The sequence below is a fragment of the Mauremys reevesii genome, linkage group 1 (genome assembly GCF_016161935.1).
Source record: "Mauremys reevesii isolate NIE-2019 linkage group 1, ASM1616193v1, whole genome shotgun sequence".
NCBI lineage: Eukaryota > Metazoa > Chordata > Testudines > Geoemydidae > Mauremys > Mauremys reevesii.
This window is the reverse complement of record NC_052623.1, coordinates 118,025,673-118,046,774: the sequence shown is the minus strand read 5'-3', so window position 1 is coordinate 118,046,774 and position 21,102 is coordinate 118,025,673. Positions and strand designations below refer to the sequence as shown.

The following is a 21,102-nucleotide window of genomic DNA, read 5'->3' as shown; positions in this document are numbered from 1 at the left end:
AAACTCAAATATGCATGTCAACTATCTATGATGTGTCAAGGAAACAGCAGGTGTTGGTATTAGAATTTCTCTGCTGTTTAAATAAAGAAACAAATTGCAACTTAAAGCACAGTAACCCTGCTGCAAACAGTGGACCTGTGCAGTCTATCCTCATCTTAAATCTCAAGGCCTTACTGCGCATCTATTAAAGAGAACTGGAAGTTTTGTCTCTGACTTCAGTAGAAGCAGGCCCTCATTTTGTGGAAGTCATGGAAACCTATAGAGCTGAGGCATATAGGAAGAATGTAAACCTGAAATAAGGTCAGCTCTGTGAGCTTGTATCTCTCATCAACAGAAGTTGGTCCAATGAAAGATATGAACGCACCCAGACATGGCTACAACACCACGGCATAAATCTGAAATAAGCAGCTATAACAAACAAAGTCACATTAAACTGCATTGATACTGCATTTCCCAAAGGAAGAGCTTTTCTGAAAGTCATTCATGGGAATTTGACCTCACTGCCCTGACATTTGTGTTCAGAGTAGGTAGCACAGAGGATTAAAAACTGCATTGTGATGTTGCTGAGCCCTTAATCTAATTTTGCGGCTTTAGAGATAGGCAGTGTACATGTGATATGGACTGTTCCGGACTTGATGGCAGAGCTAATCATGAAGAAGGAAGCTATGGAGATTTCACTGGTAATCAATATATTTTGAACACTTTTCATCCAGGTACATGTACACCAGAAAGATGGGATTAGAATATTCTGAGACAAACTAGGGATTCGGATGTGTTAGAAAGCCCTCAGCACTGGCCCTTGTTGGTTTGTTCTTCACCTTTTGTAATCATATCGCTAGTGCTTTGCTATCAGTATTTCAATTTCAGATAAAAAATCTGCATTAGAAACATCACAGACAGCTCCCTGCAACTGGAGTCAGAATGTTAACAAAGACTGACTGCCACGCCCCTTGATTTTCATGTGGCCTTTTCCTATGTTACAAATATCGACTTAAGTAAAACTGCATCTATGTGAGGCCAGCTCACTCCCATCTATGGGCAGGGTGACCAGGTGTCTGGTTTTCGACCAGAACACCTGGTTGAACAGAGATCCTGGTGGCTCCGCTCAGTACCGCCGACCGGGCTGTTAAAAGTCCCTACCTGTCCTGACGCCACGCTGTGTCCTGGAAGCAGCCAGCAAGTCCGGCTCCTAGGTGGGGTGTGGGGGGGGGGAGGCACGGGGCTCCATGTGCTGCCCCCGCCCCAAGCACTGGCTCCACACTCCTATTGGCTGTTTCCCAGCCAATGGGAGCAGGGGGAACAGTGCCTGTGGGTGAGAGCGGCACGTGGAGCCTCCTGGCCTCCCCGCCTAGGACCCGGACCTGTTGGAGGTTTCCAGGGTGCGCGCAGCGTGGTGCCAGGACAGGCAGGCAGCCTGCCTTAGCCCCCTCCTCTGTGCCACTGACCAGGGGCCACCCAAGGTAAGCCCCACCCCAGAACCCGCACCCCCCAGTTAGAGCCCTCACCCCGTCCTGCACCCCAACCCCCAGCCCCAGCCCACTGAAAGTGAGTGACGGTGAGGGAGAGCGAGCCACCGAGGGAAGGGGAGGGGCAGGGGCCTCGGGGAAAGGGCGGGGCCAGGGTGTTCGGTTTTGCTCGACTAGAAAGTTGGCAACCCTACCTATGAGAAAACCTGTGGCAGGCAGGATTCAACCTCCAAAGCCTATGGCTCTCAGGGCCATCTGTACTGAGGGCCTGGGCCTGTACATTAGCTCTAAGGGTCTGGCTCATGTTCCCTTTTTGCTCCTCCGGGTGCTGCTTTCCCTACAGCCCATCACCACTTCAGGTGGGTTCTATGGAACAGAGGGGCTGCATGGAAAGTATGAGGCACCATTCTATGAAACAATAAATGTCTGTGATTTCAGAGCCACTCCTTTAGGCCCCCTTCCTGCTCCAGAGTTTGTGTAAACAAGAACCCAGGGGCCAAATATTCTCTGAACATAAGATGGAAGGAGAGGCATAATTTCTTCCTCACTGCTAGATTTATCTGCCCAGCAAATGCCATAACTGCTCAGCAACTGTCCCCCGGCCCTGGCCTTTGCTGTGGTGGCTGAAATGCTTGCTCGTTCTGGTGTAGTTGCTGTTTTTGGATCATGTAATACTTCTTCAATCCAAATCTAAATCCATCCTCATAATCCACCAGACTAAATCCCGATTAATCTAAACAGGTTTCATTTAACAACATGCTTAGATATAATTATCTGCTGGTTGCAACAGCAAAAGTATCCAGGTAACTGGCTGAATCCTAAACACAGAGGGGAAGTTAATTCAAACGGTCCATTTACACTCCTGTGCTCCAAGACACCAGCCTGCTTACATTAATTTGCACATATTTCAGTAGCTCATTCTGCTGGTGAGCATGAGTGTGCACACACCAGAAACTCTGCTTTTAGGACTCCTTAAGAGAATATTCAATTTATCAGCTAGTAAATTTAATTGAGGGATGCATAGCTCAGTATGATGAGCATAGGACTAAGAGTCAGGAATTCCTAATTTCTAATCCAAATTATCTTAGTTTGCAAATTCAGCCAGGCAGGGAGCTGTCTTACTTTACACATGTAAAGCACAATACACACTTAAGGCAATATATAGAGAATTTTAGCCTGAATGGTTAAACTTTGGCTGTTATAAAACAGAGTCTTATAATGGGAAGTGTTAGGCAACCTTAACCACAGCATAATATTTGTGTGACTTGATCAGATTTGTATTAGCAGTTCTGTCTGCCCTAGACAACAATCATCCTATTTACAAATATTGCACTGTAGTGAATTTTTTATCCTACCTAGGGACAGATCCGATAAGAATTAATCTTCAGTTGTAAAGTTAATATGACATTTATTACCTTCAAAGATATTTCACAACATTATGCTTTACTAGAAACTGCAAAGCACTGGAGGGAGTCATGATGACTTCGCTTACCATAAATATTCACCTAAACTTTTCAACACAATGTGTAAGCACAGTATTATCTCTGCACAGAATGAAACAGAACAATAAAATCGCTAAGCTCAGTATCCCCTTGGTGCTGCCATAGCCCGAATGTAAATGCAGTGGTTCCGTTTTGCTTGCTGCAAACACATGTATGTGATTTGAAACAAGCATGGGAATATTAAAAAGTTATGTTTGAAAGCAGCAACTGTTGCCTTTATGTCCAATTTTGTTTTATATGCTCCCCATGGAGACACAATCAACCACATAACTGGTAACCCAATCCCTGGCAGTGGTTTGCTCCAGTGTTATTAGAAGTGTGGTCCAGCCTGTGCTCATAGTGCTATGCCCCTTTTAGTCCAGTTAGCACAATGTGTGGAATTTCACTTGAGAGTCTAAATTAGATATGTAAGTATGATAAATAAAGTGTGGGGGGGAGCTCCCTTTTATGGACACTCAGCCAGCCAATTAGCTATAAAATCCCTCTGGGTGGCTGCTTGCTTTACCTGTAAAGGGTTAATAAGTCCCCAGGTAGAGAAAAGGGAGTGGGCACCTGACCAAAAGAGCCAATGGGAAGGCTAGAACTTTTTAAAATGGGAAAAAAGCTTTCCCTTTGTCTCTCCATTGTTCTCTCTTGGCTGGCAGCTTTAAACCAGGTATGATCATAAATCATCAGATCATGCCTAGAACTATTTATCTGAACTCCAAATGTGTAAGTAGATCAGAATGTTTAGCTAGATGCAATCAGGTTTATTTCTGTTTATTTTTTAAGGCTTGTGGATCTCCTCTGTGCTAACCCCAGATGCTTTTGTTTGCTTGTAACCTTTAAGCAAAACCCCCAAGAAAACTATTTTAGGTGTTTAATTTTTGGAATTGCTCTTTTAAAATCTAGCAAAATCCTAAATTCCAAATGTATTTTCTTTTTTTGTTTTAAATAAAATTTACCTTTTTTAAGAACATGATTGGATTTTTGGTGGCCTAAGAGGTTTGTGCATATGCTGTTTGATTAGCTGGTGGCAACAGCTAATTTCCTTTGTTTTCTTTCTCTGCTCTTCCCTGGAGAAGGTGGCGCGGGTGAAAGGGCTTGAGGGTACGCCTCAGGGAGGAATTCCCAAGTGTTTCTTCCTGGGTCTAAGGGTTGTTTTTTTTTAGGCATTTGGGTGGTGGCAGCATTTACCAAGCCAAGGTCAGAGAAGAGCTATAACCTTGGGAGTTTCATACAAGCCTGGAGTGGCAAGTATTAATTTTTAGAATCCTTGCGGACCCCCATCTTCTGCACTCAGTGACAGAGTGGGGATTCAGCCTTGACAGTAACTAAGAGACATAATGCGTGACAAACTTCACGCACAGGGCATATCCCTTCTCAGCTCCCACAAGTTACTATGATGAGCCTCAAACCTTTTTGTAAAATTCCCAGCTTTTTTTCTTTTCTCACACGCAAAATAGAGGAGTCTTTCATTTTTATGGAATTTTTGCTGTTTTGAGGTTTTTCTTTGAATGGGGCTCAACATTTTTGATCTTTGGCGTTCAGAGGTGTGTACATCATCAAAAACATCATGCTGCCTATAAGACCTCATTCATTTCCAGTATTATGGAAAGAAAACTATTCCTTGCACTTCTTATACCACAGTTAATCCACATATGTATTTTCATTCTTATAACTCCTTTGAAAGGTTTTTTTAAAAAAATAAAAAGATGTAGTAGTTTCTAAATAAGGCTGTGATCTAGCTTTCATTTAAGAACCATGATGATTTATTCAGCTTATCCAGTGTTGAAAAACATCAACATATAGCACAATGGCTATAACACAACATATAGCACAATGGCTCCTAGGAGCTCCAGTTCTGCAATAATAGAAAACAATTAACAATAACAAAAGTAGCATCTAGAACACCCCTCTACTACTTCTGTCCTGTTATCTGAAAGCAAAGCACCCAGATAAGAATATTCAAATAGCTTTCTGGTTTTCACATTGCTGGGAAGATACCATGTTGCTTGTTTTTCCACTCTTCTAAGTATATATTATGGGGCTTGTCAACACAAACATTTAGCTCGTGGAAAACTGGGGTGTGAATCTACCCTGTCCTGGCCTGCCATGGTCTAAGTGTCTAAGTGATGCACACTAACTGTTTATTGGTGCACGTTAGTCTACTCCCGCTTCAAAGCAGAGTAGATCAAAGTGCAATAACAAACTGTCAGTGCACGTCAGCAGGCTCCACATGGATACAGTGAGTGACAGGCTAGTGCAGGATAGATTCACTCCCCAGCCTGCTGTGATCTAAATGTTCATGTAGACAAGCCCATAATGTAAAAAGACAGTAACTGGAGCTCCATGTTTGAGGAGGGTGGTGCATTAGGTTTTTTCCCACTCAAGACTTGTATTCAGATTCCAAGTAAGTCACAAATTCATGTGAATGTGGTGGCCGTTTCCTAATTCCCATTTATGTACATCACAAAACCATCCATTAGTCATCAACATCCAACTTAAACTAATCTATAGGCTGCTTTAGCCTGTAATAATAATTCTTTCCTTGAGGATTTTCAGGGTCCATCACCACTGTGCTGCTCTCATCACATCCTGTCCCCTGGGTTCTCAACCGCCCACAGCGATAAGGCCTGCAGTCACCTTTCCTCTAACTTCCTTTCCATCCTGGACACTCTAGATGTCTCACAGTCAATCGACTCGCCCACCCACTCCAGGGTCACACACTCAACCCACTCCTCTCAATCTCTTCCTAGCCTTGCCATCATTGTCTCTAATGTGGTTATTAACCAACACTCCCTTGTCACATCTGCACTTCTTTTCTTAGCCTAATGCCCCCCCCATCTGTCTCATTTTTACTATAGCTCCCTAGAACACCTTAGACCTCTCACTTTTCAACCTAGGTGGCATGGGCCCTCAAACCCAAACCAGAATTTGTCATCTGTTGCACCTGTTTAACAGCTCTCAGTGATGCTGGAACATTTCTGTGTCACGGAAGCAGACGTCCAGTGGAACATCCATTCAAATCAATAAATCTCCAAGGCACACCAGGTATGGCGAACACCCATAGCTAAGGGCAATTGCCTAACCTTGCTAGAACAACTGTCCACAAAAGTGCAGAAAATTTGCAAGGACATTTAATTTTTTAACCTAATTATTTAATACTTTAGTTATGCTATAGAGTAGAAGTTCTCTCTCTGAGCTGTTATTTCACTGTCTGGCTCCATTCTCAACAAGAGGGCAATGCCTCGGTTTAACTTATAAAGGTCAAATTCACCAACAGAAGAGGATTATTTTTTCAGAAAGTAAATTTAAATTCCGTAGATTTCTGGGGGAAAAAAATCACCTCAGTACTGTGGGCTCCATAGCCCCAGTTCTGTGCTGTGGCTGACCTGAGCGTGACCCAGCTCCAGGGAAGAGGCAAATGTGGCTCTGTGCAGACCATCCACAGCAGACGAAACAGTAGAAAAGCCTCTGAAGTGGAGATATGAGGTTCTCCCTGTTTTTCTAGCTGCCAACAGACACTGCTCGATAGCTCTAGCCATTGCCTCCAGTGTCCTTTGAGAAGACAGGAATGTAAAGCAGAGGCTAGAGCTGATGCTGTCTCCCCTCTGGACAAGCAGCAGCTTCTGCACTCCTACCCTGGCATAGCGCAATGGCAGATCTATGCTGAGCCAATGACAGCTGGCAGGTGGGCAACAAGGCTGCAGAGATCCCTTTGCCTTACAGAAAAGTTATATGGAAATCATAAGGATAAAATCCTTGGGGTCTTAGAGTAATTTCATGTGGTTCTGCGGCAGTTACTCTAAACACCACTAAAACTGAACAGAATGATGTTGGGATATAGGTTTGTCAAAACATCTTACAGAGGTCTGCGTTCACTTCCCCCAGATGGTTCCAAAAGCCCACAGAAAGTTATCATTTTCTATCATATCTGATAGGACCTTGCCAAAATGGCTCCCTCTGACCAAAATAAGAGCCTTGGTAAGTGGTCATCTGAAACAGTCAGTTAGCTCAGGTGCTCTTTCCATTTTCACTGTTTTACCAGGGTTTCCTCAAGTTGCTATGATGGATTTTCTTGGTAACAGGAAAACAGGCAGGCCTGATGCTTCACCACTCAGTTTCTCCAACTGCTTCCTCTCAGCTTTGGCCTCCGCCAATAATCAAGGTCTCTTTAGAAAAAAGACACTCATGTTTAAGAATTAAGCAGAGAATCCAACAAAATTGTCTCCCTCCAAGCATTTACCCTGTAGCTCACATCAAGGGAAATGATAACAAACTGCACCATCTCACCAGTGTTACTCTGGCTTACACAGAGTTTCCTCCCTAACTTCCAAAAATCTTGAAAAGCTAGCATATCTGATTGCTCAGGCTTTCAATCATAGTTTTATGGATTTTACAGCGAGAAGAAAATGTGATTATCTAGACTGACTTCCTGCGTAACATAGGCTGTAGAACACCATCCAGTAATTCCTGCACCCAACCCCCATAATTTGTGGTTCCAAATCACAGATTGATTTGTGGACTCACTTGAGACAAGACAAACTAGCTCACTGGAGTGAAAGCAGGCACCAAACAACCAAGGGCATCCCAAATTACACTATAATAAACATGCCAACTATTAAGATAATGCCGCTGGGATCAGTGCTGGGTCCCAGGCTATCTCTTTACATTCCTTGTATAAAAAATTGGCTAGTGACACTGAAAGTTACACGTTCATGGCTGCTGTTGGTACCAAATTTAGAAAAACTGCAACCCGTGATGAACACTACAGTCATACAGAACTACTGTGATTTAATTGACAGGGCTGCTAAATGGAAACTGTAGCGTGAACACAGCTACTGACCCCAGAGCAATGAACTAGAAAGAATAAAACTTTGTTAAGAGAATTTCCAGTCAGAGAAGTTATTTTGGATTTATTATTTTGCTGAAGACTTTCACTGTTGCTTGGAATAAAAGCAAATGGGACCGTAGACTGGACTGTAGTAAAAGCGTATGTAAACTAGACCCTTTGCGCTAGAAGACAGCGTGCATGGCAGCAAGGGAATCAAATGATTAAAGCAGGTTGGTATATAACTGCTGCACTCCTATATTGTATATGAATGTTTGGATTTCCATCCCTCCTAAAGAGTGTAAGCCAAGATTTACAAAAGTGACTAATGATTTTGGTTGCCCCAATTTTTGGGCACCCACTTTGAAACACATTAAAGGTGCTTGTCAGAGGGTTGGCATTTTCTGAAATTTTAGCCCCTTTCAAGTATCTAAAGGTAAGGTCCCCTCAAAAAAACTGAAAAAAGGGAGGAACCCAAATGCTACATTAATGACAAATATCTAAAAATATCCATGGACTAGAAATAAGCCACGTGGCTATAATTTAATTAAACTGTCAGTTTAAACTGTCCGAGTGCAGCTTTTAGACTTTGTGGAAAATATGAGCACAGATAATTGCATTAGCTGAGAATAATGAGCCAAATAGCAATGTAAGACTAGAAAGGCAGAATGTCCAGTGTAATCCAAACTGCCAAATCCTGGGATTATGACACTTTGTTTGTCCTGTCATGGATGGCTGAAGAATTCAAACCATAAATGTTTATTTTAAAATGGGCATCCAAAGGCACTCCTTAGATCATTTGTTGCTGTTTAATATGATTGTGTCTGTTCCCTAATACTCACTGATATTAGTCAAACCAGCATTTTATATTCCTTTTATATTCCAAAAGCCATTTGCAAGAGAAGAAAGAGTGCAAAACCTGGACTTTCTATTAATAAAATCTAGGTGATTTTACGTACACTTCAGGACTATTCAAGGCCAAAGAGACCTGGCACATCTTACCTACTCTCAGCATGGTTTTCTTCCCCACTGACATTGTGTATATTAGAAGATTGCTCAAAATTAAAAGATCTCTTGTGAGAAAGCAAGCTCTGCCTCTGAAAGGACTGAAAGATTGGGCCCCAAGTGGGCGCATTGAGAGTTAGATTGTAAGGGTACAATATGTTCTGAGTAATGCATAACATGTAGCTGTGCTGCCCCAGGAGCAGACCAGAGAATGAATTGTGGCTGTCCGATGCACACCATACCCTCCATTGTTCCCACCTGCACTCCAATCGGGGGAGTAACATAGTTGGGTTTGGTCCTGCTTTGAGCAGGGGGTTGGACTAGATGACCTCTTGAGGTCCCTTCCAACCCTGAGATTCTATGATTCTATGATACTACAATCTATATCAGTACCCAATTACTGTTTCCTCCTTACTAGTTCAGCAATGCTGGCTGGCATGTTGCAGGTACAGGTGGAGCCAGGGCGCTTTCTGTGTATGGAGGGTGCGGGGGTAGCAGCTCCATTAGTCCTGCTCTCCCCCTGCTCTTGGCAGATGTGAGTAGCCTATATAGGGGAGAACAAGGGCATCTTTATGTTACTTCCCTATTCACTTGTGTGTAGAGACAATCTTGTCTTCAGTTTTAGTGGTGGTGAAGAAAAGTATGTTTTAAGCAGTGGGATGATATGGAGGGAGCACTGGAGAGATACTGTAGATCATCTGTTTAGTAGAACTGTTATTTGTGAAATAGGAAAATACATTTTTTTTGAAAAGTAGTGATATATGAAAACTATTTTTCAAATATATTGAAGGGGTGCCTCATCAATCCTGAAAGAGGGTCATAAAAAAGCAGATGAAGGAGCATCCCATTGTTGTATGAGGAAATCCTACCCAGGAAAATAGAAAGGGACGTACAGTCTGGTAAGTCAAGTGTAAAAAGTGTAATACACAAAAACTAACAGCAAGCAATGTTTTTAAGTACATCAGAAGCAGGAAGCCTGCCAAACAATCAGTGGGGGCACTGGACAATCGAGGTGCTAAAGAAGCACTCAAGGAAGATAAGGCTGCTGCGGCGAAGCTAAATGAATTCTTTGCATTGGTCTTCACTGCAGAGGATGTGCAGAAGTTTCCCACATCTGAGCCATTTGTTTTTTAGGTGACAAATCTGAGGAACTGTCCCAGACTGAGATGTTAGTAGAGAAGGTTTTGGAACAATTTGATAAATTAAACAGTAATAAGTCACCAGGACCAGATGGTATCACCCAAGAATTCTGAAGGAACTCTAATGTGAAATTGCAGAGCTACTAATTGTGGTATGTAACTTACATTAAATCAGTCTCTGTACCACATGACTGGCAGATAGCTAATGTGACAATGATTTTTTTTAAAAGGCTCCAGAGGTGATCCTGGCAGCTATAGGCTGATAAGTCTGACTTTGGTACCAGGCAAACTGATTGAAACTATATAGTAAGAATAGAATTATCAGACTCACAGTGAACACTATGTGTTAGGGAAGAGTCAACAAGGCTTTTCTAAATGGAATTAGAATTATTTGAGGGTGTCAAACAAACCTGTGGACAAGAGTGATCATTAATTGGTTATGATAGGAAACAAAGGGCAGAAATCAACAGTCAATTTTCAGAAAGGAGAGAGGTAAATAGCAGGGTCTCCCAAGAATCTGTACTGGGGACCAGTGCTGTTCAACATATTCATAAATGATCTGAAAAAAGGGGTAAACAGTGAGGTGTCAGAGTTTGCAGACAATAAAAGTTACTCAAGATAGTTAAGTCCAAAGCACGCTGCAAAGAGTAACAAAGGGATCTCAGAAAAGTGAGTGACTGGGCAACAAAATGGCAGATGAAATTCAATAGAGATAAATGCAAAGTAATGCACATTGGAAAACATAATCCCAACTATACATACAAAATGATGGGGTTTAAATTAGCTGTCACCACTCAAGAAAGAGATCTTGAAGTCATCGTGGATAGTTCCCTGAAAACATCTGCTCCATGTGCAGCAGCAATCAAAAAAGCTAACAGAATATTAGAGACTATTTGGAAAGGGATAGATAATAGTATAGAAAATATCATAATGCCACTGTATAATTCATGGTATCCCCACACCTTGAATACTGCGCACTGTTCTGAATACTCCATCTCAAAACCAGATACATTAGAATTGGAAAAAGTACAGAGAAGGGCAACAAAAAGGATTAGAGGTATGAAATAGTTTACATATGAGGGGAGATTAAAATGATGGGGATTCTGTTCAGCTTGGAAAAGAGACAACTGGCGGGGATATGAGAGGTCTATAAAATCATGAAAAAGTGAAAGGAGAAAGTGAAATTATTTACTCTTTAACATAACACACAAAGCAGGGGTCACCCAATGAAATTAACAGGCAGTAAGTTAAAACAAACATAAGGAAGTACTTCTGCACACAATGCACAGTCAACCTGTGGAACTCATTGCCGAAGGATGTTGTGAAGGATAAAAGTGTAACTGCATTGAAAAAATTCGATAAATTCATGGGTCCATCAATGGCTATTACCGAGGATGCTCAGAGATGCAATTTTATGCTCTGGGTGTCCCTGAACCCTGACTGCTAGAAGCAAGAAGTGTATGACAGGGGACGAATCACTTGATAATTGCCCTGTTCTGTTCATTCCCTCTGTACCATCTGGCACTGGCCACTGTTGGAGGACAGGATACTGGGCTAGATGGACCCTGGTCTGACCCAGTATGGCCATTCTTATTTTCTTAAATTAAAATATGTATTTTTCAACTGTTTTTAAAAGACATTGTGTGGTGCAGGTCTCTGTTAAATGTAGCTGTATGGCTGTAATGGGAGAAAACTCTCCATATGTGAAAAGGAACAAATTTGTTATTTTTCAAACACCAATGGGCCAGTTTATATGGCCGTTATTCACACCAGGAATCTGCACTATGGGATTTATTCCAAATAGAAAAACAAGGCTTACTACAACCAGAACTCAGGTTAATACAACTTGCTTAGGCTGGGTCCAAACTAAACAAAGATAAGGCTTCTATTAGAGAGAAGGCAGCTCAGAGAAGCTCTCCTGCCTGCTCTCCTCCTTCTCCATTGCCTTTTTATTTCCCTCACACCCCCCTGGGGAACTGGCTGTAGGCTGCCAGTGAGGTCATTAATAGCATTCCCCTGCAGGAACTCCTGCTGCTCATTTTGGATATCTGCTGGACTTCAGTAGCCAAAGCCCCCGCAGGCCGCTCCTCTCAGAAATCACAATGATAAGAAAAACATAATGTTAAAAATAATCCAGGCATGAGATTATGAGTTGCTGTGGAAGAAAACATGTTCCCACTTCTCTCCACCTAGCTACTTTCCTGGCGGTCTATTTGTAGGTGGGGAAATCAATGTATTTATTTTTTTCTCCTGCAGCTTATATGATAAAACATTCCTGAAACAAGAGTCTGAAGATAGGAGTTGCCCAGCAGTTTTACCATGGGATCCAAAACTCATAAAGTCAATGGAAAGACCTACACTGACTAAAAAAACCAACAAAATCCCCACCTTTGAATCAGGCCCTTACTGTGGCCAAACTAGTGACCCTTTCTAATTTCTATCTCCAGTGAGTGCTCAGATTCAGAACTTGAGATGAAACTTCAGTTTTCTTAGAAAAGCTGCATTGTACTCTAATTGTTTTCCCTGCTGGTAGAAATATGATTTACTACCTTCTCTTCATTTCAAGGGGGAACACACAAGCAGTAGTCATTATCTGGGAAGAGAAAGGGGCTGGCTTCCTTCCATAGGTTTCGGAGGGTTTTGTTTTGTTTTTTTACTACCACTGCGGAGTCTTCCCACACGCCTTTGATTTTAATTTTAAAAGGTTAAAAATGCCTAGAACCTAAACAAAACATTTTTTTCAACCCATTTTTTAAAAATTATTTATTTACCTTTTTCCATTTGTTGAAAATTCTGAAAAATGTCATTTTCAGTTTGGATGGAATTGATTTGGATTTTTTTGTTTGTTTTAATTTCCAGTGAACCAAAAAATCAGTTACTCTCCCAGTTCTACATAAGACTGCTATTGTTCACTGCCTTGAGCTTTTTTTAGGTCTTACGATTTTCATACATGTAAAGTTAAATGAAGTCAACTGGCCACTTGAAGTTACAGAGGTTCTTGTGGGCATTTCATGTTGCATAGATTCAAAAGACAATTGTGGCTGCAAGGGTTATAAAAGTACCAAGCATTTATTTGTTGGAGCGTATTGCATTGTTCAACCCATTACAGGGCATGCATCACAGCTGCACAATTTATTTATTTTGCAGCTCACTTTGCACTGATCAACCGGCATTATAAATGAGAATTCCAGGCAAAAAGAGGTATAGTTTGGCACGTACCTGACAAGGTGATGTTGCCTTCCTGGGGCTGCCCATCTTGGTAAGTGTTTCCCTTCCATTCCAGCAATAGTTCAGGGGTCACCATCTTGGCAAGTAGCAATGTTGCATATCTCCCCGATTGTCTTTTTGCCTTTCTGAAAAAGGACCCTTCTCTGTCTCAGAGTAATATCCTCCACTGCAGGGATGGCCTGCAGGGGTGCAATCAATAACCTGCCCCTTGGGAAAGACTCCCACTCCCTCACTCCCATCCCCCTGAAATATTGTACAAGGGTAATTTAAAGGGTATTATTTCACCATGGTGCAGGTAGCCCCACTTAAGGGGCAATAACTCAAAATGCCTCACTATCTCCAAGTGCACCCGAGGCTGAAAAGAGTGCAAGGGAATGGAATTCCAAAATGGAGACTATTTGGAGAGAAGCAACATTCTAGCATTGTTGACATGGTGGCTATATTGCTACAGGTTCCCCTGTTCTCCTAGCACCTGGTGTGGCATGGCCAACACGGACAGGAAGGTTATCAGTAGCCAAGAGCCTGGCCCACCTTCCAGAGGAGAGAGGGCAAGGGAGGAGATGTTTGCTCACCTCATGAATGGGTCCCACCAGAAGGCAAAAATCCCAAAGGAATGGAGAGAAGCATTCATCCTGCAAGACAAGAAAGAGAGAGAGGAGGACAAAGAGCCTGCCAAGAAGCTGTTAAAGGAGCACATGGATCAACTGGACACAGAAAGGGACTTGCAGGGAAGGATGTTGGACATGATACAAATGCAGACGAGTTTCCTGGGGAGCATGGTTGCACTGTGCTCATGGGGAACACTCCGACATAGTCCTCTCCTGCAGCCGGCTGAGAACACAGGGCACCGAGAGCCTCCTTTCAGTCACACAGCTGCAGGACACAGACTGTTCCCATGCCATCCCACCCCCCAAAACAAGGTGAACAGCTACCATCCCACCTATGGAGCTTTTGTGCACAAACATGTTGGCTCTGCACTGTGGCTATTTCTGCACCATTTTAGTTGGTTTTGAGTTTGCACTGTCTTGATAGGTGTCACAGCAATTTTTTTTTATTATTTACAGTTGCACTCAGTTGAAAACTGTCATTAAGATAAGATTCATCTCTCCCCAATACCACCTGTTCTTAATAAAATCAATTCATTACATTGTAATCATTTCATTCATTTACATTCCTTTCATTCATCACATTGCATTGATTTGCCTCCCGTACATCCTGCTCTCAAAATACAAACACAATGCTTCTGGCCATTGGAACATTTGATAGAGGCCTCCTCTCATGTCTGCCTCCCACCCCTCAGTGAGGCTCCCTCCCTTGCTGTCAGAGCAGTTGTGTAACACAAGCACCTGTAACACAAACCAGAGCTCTCTGAGAAGCCTCCATATTTGTCTTGAGACACTGCCACCTTCCTTTCTGTCTTCCAAATCCACGCTCCCCAGTTACTCTACAGCCACTCTACGGACAGTTAAACCGTTCCTTTCTCCAAGTGTCCGGTAAAGGGGCCCCTAAGCCAGGGAAGACTGAGGTAAGTTGGGTCTGCCAGAGTAACAACTGGAACCACAACCCCATTAACATCTCTAGTGGGTTTTGGGAAGCTAAAGTTCCATTTTTCATTGCATAAAAAAGGGGCGAGTTTCTAAAGAGCCTGGCATCGTGGACCTTTCCAGGCCACCCCACAAGAAAGTCAGTGAAGCTGCCATGGAGGTAATCCAGGTCTTGCATGAACATGAAGAAATGACACTTTCTGTTGATGAATGCCAAGGCCTGGGGGTGATGGAGGGCAAATAATAGGCTTGTGGATCCCATCCATGGTCCTATATAATCCCAAGCATTCAATGCTATCAATAACTTTCTGCTTTATAACCCGAGGCAACAACATTCTCTCAACAGCAGCACCCACCTCCATGAAAACCGCCCCAACAGCTGATTTACCAGCACGAAACTGGTTAGCTATTGAGCATTAGCAATAAAGGGTAAGCAGCTTCCAGCTGGCAATTAACGCACACTTCTCCACACTGCAGGAGGAAGGGACTCTCTAGCTGGTGCTCCAGCTCCAGAGTGAGCTCTGTGCAGATTTCCAGGAAAGTAGCCGCCCACATCCTGAAGTTCTGCAGACATTGCTGGTCATCCCAGGCCTGCAGCACTAACCTGTCCCACCAGTCAGCGCTGCCTGGCCAGACCCAGAAGCAGCGCTCCATCGAAGCTGCTTCAGTAAAATGTCATGCAGGAGTAACTGTGTCCTCTGCCAGCGGTATCCATGTGGCCTCTTGGTGGTTATGGCAATAGCAATTTTCCATGTTCTCCAAAGCCTCTCGCCTGCATGACTGCCACTACATCTGGTGCCTCCTGTTCGTACTAACAATGGTCAGAATCCCTACTGCTCAGCAGTGCTTCCCCCAGGCTGCCTGACAGCAGCTTGAAAATTTATTTGCCAATGAAATAATGTGAAAATGACTGGCTAGTGAAAAACCAGACCAGTGCTGGGATATTGTGGAAGGACCTATGGGAGTTTGACCCCCAATCCCCAGAATTCCATTATGTTCCGATAAGTATCCTACAAACCACTAAAAGAAATAGCCCATCAGGCCTTGCACTTAGTGACAGTATAGTGCACTCTGGGATACCTGTCCAAAATGCTGTGCATTTATTGTGAAAAGGCGCAGTGCTGTGTGGACACAGTGATTCACAAGGGAAGTAAGTCATTTTAAACAAAGCAGCATGGACATATTTGTTCGGTTTAGTTACAGCTGTATAATTACAAAAAAAAAAAACCAAAAAAAAAAACCACCCAATCTTTCCCATGTACACAAGACCAAAGAGGAGAATTCTGCAACACACTCTGAAAGTGCCTAGACACTGGATTAGTTTGACCTCCCCTGGAAGCTGGCTGTATTGTACAGGGTCTCGTTTGAATAAACATTCCATGATCATAAGTAATTTTTGGTGTATACATAATCTTCAGAACAAAAACACTGTGTCAGCATGTGGGTACAGAAAACCAGAAACAATATGTCAGCAACGAGACTGTAGGCCTGTTGAGGAAAGAGCCATTTTTCTTTCTGGAGCCTTCCAGCAGAAAACTGCCTGTTCCAAATATTGCGGCTGGCTTTATGTTTAATTATCATCATGTATTTACGGCGACATTCTTTTTTGCTATTTTTGGTGTGCATATTTTCTTAGCCAACATATCTATTGCAGAGGACCTATGAATATGCAACAATGTGCATTTGCGCAGGGAAGTTTTAAAAACATGCAGTAAGTTTTAGAAATTTGCATGCTGCACAGCACTGTAAACAAACCTGCGGGGCCCTAGTGTATTGAGTCTGCTGCTGGTGTCCAGTCCTGCATTCTTTGGTATATGCAACATCTTACTGGAATTGTGATAGCACTGATTTACAGCATAAGCATAATAAATAGCAGCTGTTTTAAGTTAGAGCATATCAGTATCTCTTCTGATGTAGCAAGACCCTTGCTAAACTGATTCCTGATGCAAAAACTAATTCCTAAACACTTCGTCCATCATTCTTAGAGAAGACTCTTTCCAGATATCCCAGGCACTACTTGAAAATGTCTGATGCTTCTTTTGTCAAGATCTTCTGTTTTCAACTATAGATTTGTACTCCAAACAAATATTTGGCAAGTCTGCAGATGTTGCCAACGGGATTCCAGCTTCTTTGGAAAGTAATGAAATTTATGGGCATTGGTGGTATTGGGGTGGACAGAATCAGCATTGTAAAAACCAGACCTTGTGGTTTTAGTGACGCACAGATTATAATCACAAACAGCAGTGGCTGCATTCCAGTAGCCATGACGGGGGTAAAAGCAATGGTGAAGATTTGTAACACTAATTATTTATGGAAGCATGCTGTCCACCTGCCCAAAGCTGTCATCGTGAAATTGCCTTTAAAGAGCGCCACAATAGTAGTTGCCCTACAAATGTTCATTCAGCTGTTTACACAGATGAATGGTGACATCAAAAATACTAGTTGTCAGGCAGTGTTCCTACTCAAATGCAATAGATCTGGAGCTGATATAGCTCTGAGTTCGGGACCGCTTAGTGTTTCAGTACAGCTATTGTGTTACCGCGTTTAGGGCTCAACTGAGTCATTAAGCTCAATCTAGACCAGGGGTCGGCAACCTCTGGCACGCGGCTCGCCAGGGTAAGCACCCTAGCGGGCCAGGCCAGTTGTTTATCTGCCGTGTTGGCAGTTTTGGCCGATCGCGGCTCCCACTGGCCGTGGTTCGCCATCCCACGCCAATGGGGGCGGCAGGAAGCAGCAAGGGTGAGGCATGTGCTTCCCACCTCCCCCATTGGCCTGGAACAGCGAACTGTGGCCACTGGGAGCTGTGATCAGCCAAACTTGCTGACGCGGCAGATAAACAAACTGGCCCAGCCCGCCAGGGTGCTTACCCTGGTGAGCCGCGTGCCAGAGGTTGCTGACCCCTGACCTAGAGTAAAGACTGACACACAGCTGTCCTGCCCCAGAAAGAACCTAGGAGAGAATTGTGCCTCAGACAGATACAATTCTTCACCTGTCTCTCACTTGTTTTGGGGAAGAAAGTAGCTTCACAATTGTTCAAGTGCAATTTATTTTGCCCTGTGAGCAGAGGGTGGAGCCAAGGCTCCTCCCACATCCCACCTGTCTCCTCCCAGTGACTTTCAGCAGGGCGTATCAGGTAATCAGCCCATTATCTCCCCCAGACCCTAGCTCCTAGAGCTGAAATCTAAGCTGTCCTTACTCAGCTGAGCAAAGGAACAAGTTTGAGCCCCTTCCCACTCCAACACTGATGATTAAGGGCAATGTAGCCCTTAATTATTTCAAATCCAAAAATTTTCACTAGCTTCTGGGTAAGGTACTTATTGAGTGACCAGATGGTCAAGTGCACATTTATGTTCTTTTGCCCTAATGTATCATCACATATACACATGCCAGCAGAGGCAGTGCTAGCCCATTGGGGGCCTGATGCAGGAATATTTTTGCCTCCACCCCCAACACATAATAAAAAGCCAATAGGGGGCTTCCATGAGTGGTTCGGGGTCCTAAGCAATTGCTTAGTCTGCTTATGCCTCACAGGCATGTCTGTTCCTTATGCTGTATACTTAGAAATGTGTAGCAAATATTTTGTTTATATTCGATTCTCTATAATTGTAATAGGGGACCCAATCTATTCCTCCCTCTCCAATGAAGTACTGTAAGCTAATCTGGATACATATAAATACATTCCTGTTTATCAGTCTGTCTTATGTATGGTTGCCCACACAGTGGGTGGGAGTTGTGGAGGGGGCTCAGGATGGGTAGAGTGGAGAGGGTTATAGGAGGTCTAAAATATATGTATATTTTAAACAATACAGTACATATAAAGTGGACACACTACATAGCCTTGCAGTGTTTGTGCTCCTAAGGACATGTTTTAACCTGAGAAACACGGCTAGAGTCTCTGCTAGGTACACAGTACTGAACTACAGCTGTGGTGGGTGGGTGTGCACTTGGATCTACTTTATACAAACAGTGTACATTCTACTAACCACATTTTTGTCTGTACAACACAAAGTTCAAGCAGCCACGTGTAAGCTATTGTTCAGTGAACGCCATGCAGCCTCCTTTATGCCTGAGCCGCAGTAGATACCAATCTGTTAGGGTCCTAGCTTCCGCTTGTTAGCTCAAGGTGTAAAGACTTAGCAGTCAGCTGTGGGGAAATCTTAGTTCAGTCTCCAGTACTGGTTAAGATGGTGGCTCTCACACAGATTAAACGCGGAACTGACTTGCAACACCAGACCTCAAATTACATATTGAGAAAAAAATACGATTTTTCAACACTCGCTTATTTAAACAGCGAGCAGTGGGGGGGGGTTTGTTTGTTTGTTTGTTTTAAATGCAGCTTTAACTGCCAGATCAGAAAAACCAAAAATGGGAGGCCTCCTGGGCCACATTTCCTTCTCCTGTTCTTTGCTAGGACTTTTCCTGTTCTAGACATGTCCAGGCTGCACACTGCCATCCAAACATTGTTTTCTCTTAAGGGATGTTGTGAACATTTTTTATTATGGTTATCTGTATGTATCAGAAAACATTCCTTATTAAGAGCATCAGCTGGGAGTCCTGAGCATGCCCAAGCATGCTCTTCATGCCCCCAAAATGTTACCATCAAGCATGTGAAAAATTCACTACTGTCCTCCACGTAGCAGACGATTCTTTGAAATGGAAAGCAACTGTTACAACTAAACATTTGGCCCAGAATCATTAACTATATTTTAATAACTGGCCAAGTGATATATCTTTACTTGCAGTCAGTTAAACAATTTTTAGTGAAACCACAAAACCATCTTTTGCAACTATATTAGATTGGCAGCCAGGCACTGTAACACATATTAGAGTTATACTGGAGATGAATATCTGGGTCAATGTAAAGGCGGCTTAAGGTGGGTGTAAATATAATTTTCTCCCACTTTGGGGCACCATATGATACGCCGCCAGAATGGTGTCAAGGGGCCTTAGAGTAAAGGAGAATCTGGCTCTCTATATTGAAATAGCACAAAGCATCTGTCTTAAAAAGGTATTATAGCCAGTCACTTCAAAGTTAACACCCACAGTCCAATTTTAATTTGCAGCAGTGGAAAAAAATGAATGGTCAACATGAATTTTCTGGCATTTGCTAGTTTAAGTCCAATCTAAAGTATGCTATTTTAAAATAGTCTTTATTTTAAATAAATTGATTTTTTAAAGAATAGTATTACAAAAAAAGGTTATAAAGCATATTATCTACCTGATCTTCCAGGATGAGACCTGGTATGTCATATGTTAGCCAAGACTAAACTTTTACAGCCAAATTATTAAATGGGAGTTTAATACGGAAAGTGCTGACACAACCTCAACTGGACTGGCTGGCACAGCACATCTAGAGTAAGTTCTTCCTTTCTATCCTCTTATCACTGCTGTCTGGAAGAAGGTGATCTCATTAACCAAATAATGGACTCATTCAAACTCAGCTGCATTCATCCAGTGGATTTCCAACCATTTATCTTTCAAGGAATGTTGCTTCTGATTCAGTAAATTGCTGAATCAAATACCATCAGTCAGATGATAGGCCTGTGCCTGATGCCAGTTCTAGAACCACCCTGAATGCTTTTACACCTGGTGCACACCAGCCTGTGGCTTGCACAGCCTCACCATGCACTTCAGAAACTTGATATTTCCTGGTGTGTCTGTGCACACCAGCAGCACCTCCGTTCATTTCTTTAGAGATTGACTCCTTTCCCCCCAACACACAAACTAGATTAGCTATTATGAGATGCATTTAGCCAGGTATTACAAGTCTGTTTTAGGGGCTGAACTCTGGTCCTTGAATTCTGAACCCCTCTACCATAGTCCCCGATTCAGCAAAGTATCCCAATTCAGGACAGCACTTAAACGTGTGCTCAACTTTAAGCATTGGCTCAAAGTTAAGTGTGTGCTTAAGTGCTATCCTGAATAGGATGGACATAAGCATGTATTTAAACGTTTTCATGAGTCAGAGCTTTAATATGGGACCTTTGGTCTACCTCCCAGTCCTGCAGAATGAGTTTAGTAATCCATTCCCAAAAAAGCTCTCATAATTTAGACAGTGTTCCCTAAGATAATTTCAATGTTTGGCTTTGACATGACACCAGACATGCCACACCCGTGAAAAAAATGCAGAAATTGGGCTTGGTTTTAGTTTAATTGGCTTGTGAGTTGCTTGTTGGCTAGTTTTTGGCTTGCAGCTTGTTGCTTGTTTGGCTTGTTTCTTGTTGTAGCTTGTTGCTTCTTTTTTTTGATCGGCTCCTGGCAAGCAGGGGCAAAAGGGGGAGAGAGTTGGGGTGCACAGGGGCCCACCATAGTCCCAGACTGCACGCCGGGGGGATCTAGTCCCGTAGAGTGTTGGGGTTCTTAGGGATTGGCTTGGTCTGGCCTTTTTTTGAAACGGGATTAGCT

At 42.9% G+C, this 21,102-nt stretch overlaps 1 protein-coding gene across 1 annotated transcript in view; it reads right to left on the bottom strand.

The window, feature by feature from the left end:
* Nucleotides 1-13,183, bottom strand: part of FHL2 (four and a half LIM domains 2) — a 73,115-nt gene extending 59,932 nt beyond the window's left edge. Inside the window, exon 1 of the mRNA XM_039493004.1 lies at nucleotides 13,145-13,183. Within this exon, the coding sequence (XP_039348938.1) occupies nucleotides 13,145-13,180 (36 nt within the window). The 5' untranslated portion in view covers nucleotides 13,181-13,183. The remainder of the gene's footprint in view (nucleotides 1-13,144) is intronic.
* Nucleotides 13,184-21,102: the final 7,919 nt, after the last annotated feature.